We start from the raw sequence: 10,184 nt of genomic DNA on the forward strand, positions 1-10,184 counted from the left end.
TCTCTCTCTCTCTCTCTCTCTCTCTCTCTCTCTCGCTCTCTCTCTCTCTCTCGATATTCTCTGTTTCTCCCTCTCTCTCCCTTTCTCACTGTCTTTCTGTCTTATAGAGTTTCACCTTCTTGTGGTGAGTTAAGTGTTTCTTAACGAAACACATGAACGAGAGCAAGAGCAGGAAACCACCTCATTGCCATGACACAAAATTGCCAGATTTTTTTTTTTTTTTTTTTTTTTTTTGGCTTTACAGAAACATTGAGATTTACGTTATTGTGTACCCCAACAGTGAGATTAAACCAAGGAATTATTATTTTGTGTAAAACTTGAACTCTTAAATTCTGAAACGTCTGCCTTTTTAGTCTGCGTTTTTATTTGTTTGTTTGTTTTCTTTTTTTTTCTTTCTTTCTTTTTGTCAAGAGGACGGCTACGTTCAGCCTTGACTGTGCATCTTGGGGAAATCTTTCAGGAGTCTGAGTAATCATGAATTACTTAGTTACAATGACTCTCACAAGTGTAGAAAAATACTCTAGAAAAGACCCTGTCATCATGATTATTTGGTCACTCTCATTCCTGGAAACACTAAATATTTTCCAACAGCTGGAAGAAAAAGAATTGATGAGAGAAAAAACATGGCTTTCTATTATTATTATTATTATTATTATTATTATTATTATTATTATTATTATTATTATTATTATTATTATTGTTGTTGTTGTTGTTGTTGTTGTTGTTGGTAGTAGAAGTAGTAGTAGTATCACCGTCTGAACCTAACTTCTCCTTTTTAGGTCAATTAGAATTATCAAACCTATTTCTATTTTCTAAATAACAATAATGAGAGAAAGAATATGTGATTTTTATTAATTAATGTCTTCAAAGTGAGAAGTTTACATTCAGAATGATTTCTATCTCTTTAAACAACGGGGGAAAGAGCCGTTGATGATGTCATGACTTTGTAGACCTCTGTGAGATTAACATGGTGCATCCGTCACCTGCGGATGTATTTCAGGAAAATACCTAGAGCACACTGCTTTCATTTTTAGAAAGTCCAAAGAAATCAGTTTGCCATTTGCCAAGGCACTGGGATAGAAATGTGGAGCTGCACAAGTCTGGTTCATCTTTGGGAACAAGGATAAACCAGTATGAAATTACTTCAGTGCAGTAAAAGAATAAAAAATAATAATAATATTTTAAAGATTTTTACCAGATTTTTAATTACATATTAAATATAATCACTTTAAATTAATATTATTTATGTACAGATTGCAATAATCTAATTTTAAAAAAGCATATCAACCTTTAACTCCTGGTTGGTTCCCGTATAGTGGAAATGGTTTTTCATCTGGACTAAAAAACTAAAAACAATTGAGAATATTGTCAAAAATTAAAACACAGCCACAGCTCTCCCAAAAATAGCTACAATCATGCAATTGTGAATAAAATAATACAAAAGTTGTAAAATAATAGCAATTCTCCAAATACCCTGTTGTCATATTTGACTGACGTTTATATTTTTTTCATTTCTTCATTTTCATTGACTTATTTGTACCAGTTTTCCAGAGAAAACTGAAATGAGATCTCTCTTTCCTTTCAGTGTAAGACCAGAGGCCTAACACACCTATTTTCTTTAAAATGACTTCGAAAAGTCTTCATAAAATCTCATCATAAAAATTTCCACTTAACGGATATTCTGATGTGTGTGGAAAAAATCTCAACTTTCCTCAAAAAATCTGTTTATTTCACCTCTTAAACATGAAAGAAAAGAAAATCTGACACACTTCTCCATCGCTATAAGTAGTATCACGAGAAGGTTTCAACATCATTTTCAGCATGACACATCAGGAATTCACCTAAGCTAAGCATGCTTGTCTGAAGACTTTCTTGATACTGTGTTGATTTTCAGGCTGTTCAAATTATGTGAAATCCCAAGTTTAGTTGTTGACAAAAGTTTGTGTTTTTTTTGTTCTTTCATAGGAATGAAAATTTCTTTGATTCTAAAATCAGTTTATTCTAAGTAGTCAAAAATATCCTGGGCTGGAATCATCAAAGATAAACCTGGAAGACCTGTTATCAGATGTTTTCTCAGCACTACATTCTAAAAACTGCTTTAGTTAAATTGGCTGTTTGCCATCTTCCATAATCCAAGAGCACACATTTTCGGTCTGAAAGCAGGATTTTATGTCTTTTGTTCTCAAAACTTTTAATACTTTTGCTTAGATTTTTATTTTGAAAGCAGGACTTAATGTCTTTCTTCTCAAAACTTGCATTGCTTGTACTCAAAACTTCTCCTCAAGCTCAGTCTCTGTTTGGACTCTCCTCTCTTATGGAACATTTTTCTGCTTGTTTCTAGAACAAAATGCACCGTTGCCTGGCAACCTCTCAGCCAATGGAATGAAAGTGTTGTACTGGGTGCGTTTGTTTCCTTCTAGCAGGTGTGCCTGTGTGACTACTATCGATTGTAGCAACCTGCGCTACCCACTGGTTATAGCCTCAGCTTTCTACTCCATGTTACATTAAACATCCGCTAGCAGTATGCTACTTGTCGCTAACACCTTTCTGATATTAGGCAGGAGTTTGTTCACCCGACCCACCCAACCAACCAAAAGCAGAAAAATTCCCCCAGAGTGTTTTGGATGTGACAGTTAAGGGGTTAAACACCATAATTTAATGATGTTATCGTTTCTTTTTAAAACTAGCTCACTTCTGTCCCGGCAGCTTAAACCCAGCATTTGGATGAATAATCCAGCTGTTCCTGGGATCGTTAAAACCAAGTCTTCACGAGGGGAAGTCCCTTTTTTTTCTTAAAAAAAGAAAAAAGAAAAAGATAGTATAACCTCTTATGTCTATTTAAAGTAAAGCATTGCTCAGCTTTACAGTGACAGTTTGAGAGTGTGAGTCAGTAGACTTCCAGTGACTTATTTACTGTCGAAACCACAGTAAAGCTCACTTCCGCCAGAACAGAAATGAGCAAAACATTAAGCAAGCTATTTTGAAAGGAGGATTTAATGTCTTCTCAAAACTTGTATCGCTTGTACAAGTTTTGAGAAGCCCACATGGCTAAACTCTCATTGTTGTTCTATATGAATATTAGAGACAAAGCTGCACTTAAAAGATGTTGGCTTCTTCAAGTATAAGTAGTTTTAATCAATTGTGACTCTGGCTCAGGCCGCCATTTTGAACAGCCTGAGCAGCCCCATAGTCTTAAATAGTTTTATTTGGATAATCTTTCTTCCCAACTGTCCAGTTTTACGCTCAAAGCCGTTTTATTCCTGCATTCCATTTAGCTTTAAGTTGGATGTTTGAGAGACATTATTTTCTTGATTCCTTACAGTCAGTAATGGCTTTTCATGCTAGGTGTTGTCACATAGAAAGCAGTAAAAGACTGTAAACCCATTCCAGAACCTACTCTTTAATAGCTTCCAGATCATGTAACCGAAAAAGTTCAAATTAATGCTCAGTTGTGTTACTATGCTGGACTAATGAGAGTTACCAATTTCTATTAATTTTAATTAATTTCCTTCTTTATGTTGAAATTTTATGGAGTAATAACTGATCATATATTTACTATACCTTTCAATGTGACTAAAAATTTGTATGTCATGAAGGAAAGTATTTAAAATAAAATCCATAATTCATGCCGTCCACCACAACAAATGGCTGACAGTCCATCTTTCACATCGCTGACATATGTGTTTCTTTGTATGAAGGTGTCAAAGATCCTGGAAGTCACATGGACACGAAAAGGCTGTGCAAAGAGAGTTCATTTATATATATATATATATATATATATATATATANATTTCATTCATTCAGATCTAGGATGTGTTATTTGAGTGTTCCCTTTATTTTTTTGAGCAGTGTATATATACACTTTTGACACTGTGTAAAAGTAACAACATGGCCTTCATTGTATCTCTGCTTTAGCTAAACAACACATAACCCTGTGCTGCATCACTATAAATGTCACATGACTGAACAAATACCACATGGCCTCCTCTCTCCTCCTGAAACACACACACACAACATGGCAACAACATTAAAATACACACAGGTTGTTCATATCCAACCAGTTTTACTTTATTGGACTGATACCAATGTTGATACTGATATATTGTGCTTTCCTTGGAATTATTAACATTTTTCCTAATCTCAAATTAGATTGCTTTTTTTTAATCCCACAGTTATTAAATTAATTTATATAAATGCTTTCAATAAAATCTCTAATAATTGACATAGTAAAACAAACAGTGCTAAATATCTCTTATCGAGAAATGACCATGTCTTATCTTGCTGGCAAATTTTATTTAAAATTCTTTGTCACACTGCTTTTCTTCAATGTACGGTTGTGTTAGCATACATTACTGTCTTATGAGCACGTAAATAAGGGGCATAATTTCCCTTTTGTGTCAACCATTACATACCACTGAAACCACAACCTGACCAACATGCAGTTTTTAATGCCAATTTCTACTTTTAAGTTATTTCAAGATTATCTGTTACTCAGCAACATGCATGTACCTTTACCTGTTATTTGCAGAAAGCATTTCCACTTAAAACACATGGGATTTTAAAGTTTTCTAAATGTAACAAAAATTTGTATCTGTTTCTATTTTGTAAGGCTGGTTGATTCATTTGCCTTGTAATTTCATGTGTTCTATTTTGTAAAAGAGATATTGGTTCTGATGAAACTTGCTGGATGTGCCAATTTTACAGTGGCAAAAATAAAATAATGCAGCTAAAAAGACATTAAGTTTCCTCCTTACGAACTATTTGTGATGATCAATACATAATTTCTAACTGAATGAAAACTGCAAGAGAATTTGCTTGCCATGGGTGATTCCTTTTGGGGGGAAACTAATGTTGTGGTTAGTAAAGGGGGAAGATCTGCATGAAGAAGGGCTTTCCTCATTTTCACTTCCTCATTTGAAACTTACCGATATGCTAATACTAGTTTTCCCATGTGACACTTGCAATTTACTATCAGTCTATTACCAATCTAGTTCATTTGTGGTTTTAAAAACCGCTTTAGCTTTAGTTTTGCTTTTCCTTTTCCTTCCAAAAAGTGCTTGCAAGTCTGAACAGACACCCACTCATCCAATTCATTTTATCGTAAATTGCATACCGGCACATGTGTTAATCATGTGCTTGGCTTTGCAAGGAGGGATAAGTCATGTGGCTTTTTTTTCTCCCTTTTAATCTGTGTTGTTAAAGGACTATTGAAGCAAGCAAGAAAATAGCACTCTTTGTTTAATTTCACATACACATTGTGGTCGCTTCATTCAAAGTGTAACTCGCTGAACATTAATGAGTGAGGAGACGGAGAGAGAGAAAGTGGCAAAGGGGGCGAGGGAGAGTACACAGGGGAACAGGAAGGCCATCTAACCCTAAAGAACAACTAGACTAAAGAAACATAAAACTAGAGTATGAAGAATAACTATGAACAAGAAATAAACCTTAGAAACACTAAGAAGAACTGAACTAGAATGATGTAATCAAAGAAAAGACTAAGGAATGCAAAATAATCAAACTTGAATAAACTCCAAAACAATCTGGGGTTCTAATACTAACAAATATAAGAACACAAAATTAAACTAGAATAACTAAGAAAGAACTAAACAAAAACATGGCTAGCCTAAAATAAAAGAGGAACTAAGAAACATAGAAATAAACAAAACCCAAAACCAAGTCCAACAAGCTTTTTCCACCTTAAAGACTTTCATACACCAGCCTGTTTTTCATTGTTGTCTGCTGTTCTGTGCAAATCAGCAATATTACCATGGGCATCATGGCTAATTCCCTGACTAATTACATTCTTTACAGATGCATTATTTACTCACCGCATGGATTGGATGAATTGGATTCTATTTTCAGAATTAAATTTATAAGGAACTTTTAAACCACCTATAATATTTATTTATTCAAAAATTATGCTCCGCTTGGTGACGGTGTATCATTCAAAATCCCCCAACCATATGTTGAAGTTTGTGACTGTATTGCAAACACATGACAAAAAAATGTTCAAACAGTATACATTTTTTGCCTGCTAAATAAAGGCACCGCATACAGAATATGCAGGAAAAAAATAAACATTTTCTAGCATTAGCATTAGAAATAATCCATCCAGACTGTTAAAAACAACTTTAAATGGTGTCTGCTGATTAAATGTTAACTCTATACAGAAACATATATTTTGGTCAATCAGGCTTCTTAAACAATCCAGAGAATGGATATTAGATTTTCTTACTATTACTAAAGGGAAAGAAACAAACACATGCAACACACTCAAAGATTTGAAGCAATGTCATTCTCTGTTTTCCTATTTCTTACATTTCAACTACATACGCATTACACTTTTGATTTAGTTCAATTAAGCTTATTTCCTTTGCCTGTCACTAAATTACAGCAAATGTCATCTGTAGGTACTGCAAAATAAAAACCGTCTAAATTTTTTAGACCAAGTAAACCAAAGTATCATTACTTTGGTTTGCTTGGTCAGCACTCGATATTAAATAAATGTCAAAATCTGCATGACTTTATGACCTTTATCTTTAAAGTAAATTCTACCAGTACAGTTTAACTTAAAATGCCAAGTTTAATGTTTTAGTTTCAAATCCTGATTGTAGTTCAGGGAAAAATTTACTTCCTATAAGATTGCCTTTTTGCAGAACTACTCTCCCCTTTAGAGGCAAGGCCCCTTCCCGCTCCCTCTCATATAATGACTCATAAAAATAATGACTCCTTGGAAACATATTTCAAAGTAGTTTCTTTTCTAAACTTTTTTTTTTGGATGACCTAGGAGTTTTATCAAGCATGCACATAAAAAATGTTATATCTATGTTGATCTCCAGTGCAAAATACTGTATATTCACAAACAGTTTCAAATATTGTACAACATAAATATATTTTTAATTAATCTATCCTGCTTGATATGTACTGAATTTGTATGAAGTTGACATCTTTCAGAAAAAGTATGGCCTCTGTAAGGTACACTTTTCCAATTTGTAAAGTATCACTTTTATACGCAATCTTAATCACATATTAAAATTTCTGATTATAAATTGAAAGACCTACTAACATATTTTACTACAGCTTTCTGTATCTATGTGGAGATGTCATTATTGAAATAGATAATGATTTAAAAGCTCTTTGCATGTTAATAAACCAGAATATTTTAGCCTGCCATGCAAATAACCCATATTTAGCTGCAGGCTCTAATTTCCACCTGCAGTCTGTGGCAATTTGATGTACAGAAATAATTGAAGCATTAAATGACATGATTGTTGAATTACAAAGTATTGGAAACGTTATACAGGAGAAAATGAAAATATACTGCTAATACGCAACAATTACAAACCCACATGTGCTTACAAGTTTGCCAAGAGTTTAGTCACTGTCCTACAGAAAATGACCTGCATGTATTGTTCCAAGTATATGAAAAACGTTGGAGGCAAAATAGATTTTGTGTAAAATGTTATTCATTCATGAGGGTCCTGGTCATGTAACAAACCTCTGGAAGACCTTGTTGCCCATTTCCCTAAAGCTCTATTATGTCTAAGGAACATCACTGCCTTCTGAAAAACGTCCAAGAATATTTTGTGGTTGTGTGCTTTACCTCACATGAACCTTCCTTCCCCTTAGAGGTCGCGCTCACACTGAAGGGGTCTCGAAGAAGGCAGCGAGACGTTGAACAACAGGCCAGGACAGCTGGACAAACACAACAGAGAAGCTGGACTAAACATTTGATCATCTGGGTCACCACCTGGGGAGTCACAAGTTGAGATGCTAAGACGATGTGATGTTTGAAGTCCAGGAGGGGGCTATGTCCTGGGTATTCTTTACACAAGCATCGCACTCTGTGCCAGGCTCTGGTTCTATAAAAGCTGCTGTTGGTTCACAGACAGACAGATGTGCTCTTGGTTCCTTCCCTTTTTGCCATCTCTAACATTACTTTGTCACCGTTGTTGGATCAGGAAAATGTTTGCAACCGTCACGCTGCTGGTCTTCGTGTGTCTGACCACCACCACCCATGCAGACCATCATCACGTGCCTTGTCGTAAGACACTTCTAACACTTCTCTTGATACCCTTTTGTCTATTGAAGGCTAAGAATGTTTAATGCTTTCTGCAAAGGTTGTATAATTTTCTTTTTCAGTGTGGTTTGCCTGGTGGATAAATTTACGTTACTCTTTTGTTTCAGATACGCACAACATGACTGGATTGATGAGTGTGGTGAGTCTTTATCTTTATTGTGATTAAGATCTAAACAGGAATGCAAAAAAAAAAAAAAAACATGTAAAATGTTCTTGTCTTTGGACAGATGAACCTAAAAGGTGAAACAAAAGCATTTGGGTCATTCACTTACGACTCAGTGGGCAGGAAACTGCGGTTCACGTCCAACGAGAGTCACCCGACAGACACATCACTTGATTTGGATCTGCTGATGCTTTTCGATGAGGTAGCTCATAAATATCACCCCTTCCCCCCCTCCAAAGAAATGTCACGTTGAGGTTGTGTCATGACTTGACAAGGGAAGATGTTTTTGCTTTCAACAGGGGATTTTCTATGAGATTGACATCAAAAATCATAGCTGTGAGAAGAAAAAGCTTCAAATGTCCTTGCATCCTTTTGACATTCCTGATGACGCCAAGTTTCACAGTACAGTGACCACCGGGAGCTCCTCCATTAAAGGCGAGGGGCTGAAAGTCACTATCTGGACTGGACCACTGACAAATATGAAAGGTGGAATAGTTTCTATGAGATGCGACTTCAGTACGGCTTCATAACCTCAGCAGTTTTCAAGTCTGACTTCTGATTTCTCTGTCAGGTTCTTACTCCATGTCTGTAACCATGGGATGTTTGCCAGTGTCCACTTTCTATTTCACTGAAACAACATCATTCATCTTCAGGTTAGTTTTAGGTGGTTCTTTTGGCCATGTAGAAACAGGATGTAATGGGTAACATCGCCAAATTTCCCTGTAAATTTCATGCTTTTTTTTTTCTTCACAGCAACATGGATGTCGAACTGGAAGTCAAGGATCCTGACCTCCTTGTGGTGCCCTCTGTTTGTCACGGAAAGCCTGTGGAAGACACCCCCGAGGGAACAGTAAGCAGCTTCCTCAACGAATTCATGTAGATGAAACCTGCCAAGTGAAAAATGAAACTTGCATCAAATCATGACTTCCCAGAATTTTTTTTCTTTTTTTTTGCTTTTCTTTAGTTTTTATGCTTAGCTCCAATTTTTCTCTTGATTCTCCGCTTCATCCCATCTGCTTTTATCACGTCTCTCTGCCCTGAGAAAAAAATAAACCTGTGCTTAATTGATATTGGATTTTGATGTAAGGCGAAAAGCTATGATAAGGATTGCAGAATTAGAAAAGAAAACTAACAAATGGTGGCTGTTCAAATTTGTACCACTGACAAAACATGTAAAATATGATTCATAAAAATGTCAAAGCTGCCAAAAGTGTGATGTGTTTCATTTTTGCCAGTATTTTTTTGTTTGAACAAAATGATTTCTAGCAAAGGTGTGGTTTGGATCGTGGAACATTGCAAACTTAGCCAAGTCCAGAAACCTTTGCACACATTTGTTTTACACAAATGAATATTAAATTAATGTTAAGCATGTTGCCATGAGTTTCCCAATCCAGTAAAGAAACAAATTGTTGTTTTAGGTGGTTCTTTTGGCCATGTAACATATTGGCCATAATTAAATAATGGCATTATTTAATTAAAATCACAAACAAGCACATTAAATAATAAATGGAAATATCAAAGCATTCTTTGTGCCACCAATATAATATAATGCATAATTTCATAATTAAACTGTCAATAGAGTTTTAATTTTTCGCTTGCATAATTGTTTGCAATTTATTTAAGATTTCATTGTACTTGTGCTGTGTGCGCGCTGCAGCAGAACAATGAATAAAAGTGTCACATGTGATTGGTTACCATATAAACAGCATGTTAACTTACAATAAGTCACTTTAGCTGTTGCACTTCTACAGCCACCCACTGACCAACTCTCAGGAGAAAAGATTAATAAATTCAATAAATGTAATAAATTATGAATTCTTAAATTATTGCGAAACATGCAAAGAAATTTTAACCCCCCTCTGCACCCAAAAATTATTCTATTATTGAGTTTGCAGGAACTTTTCTATTGTTTTATAGGCTTGACGCTACTTGTCCTCCGAT

At 35.1% G+C, this 10,184-nt stretch overlaps 1 protein-coding gene across 1 annotated transcript; it reads left to right on the forward strand.

The window, feature by feature from the left end:
* The first annotated feature begins 4,847 nt into the window (after positions 1–4,847).
* Positions 4,848–9,360, forward strand: epd (ependymin). Its single transcript, XM_007546027.2, has 7 exons — positions 4,848–4,853; positions 7,893–8,044; positions 8,188–8,219; positions 8,308–8,445; positions 8,543–8,729; positions 8,815–8,896; positions 8,997–9,360. Exons 1-7 carry the CDS (start codon positions 4,849–4,851, stop codon positions 9,121–9,123), a joined length of 723 nt encoding a protein of 240 aa, XP_007546089.2. The 5' UTR covers position 4,848; the 3' UTR covers positions 9,124–9,360.
* The last annotated feature ends 824 nt before the right edge of the window (positions 9,361–10,184 follow it).

Source organism: Poecilia formosa, unplaced genomic scaffold, assembly GCF_000485575.1.
Source record: "Poecilia formosa unplaced genomic scaffold, Poecilia_formosa-5.1.2 Scaffold14, whole genome shotgun sequence".
Classification (NCBI taxonomy): domain Eukaryota; kingdom Metazoa; phylum Chordata; class Actinopteri; order Cyprinodontiformes; family Poeciliidae; genus Poecilia; species Poecilia formosa.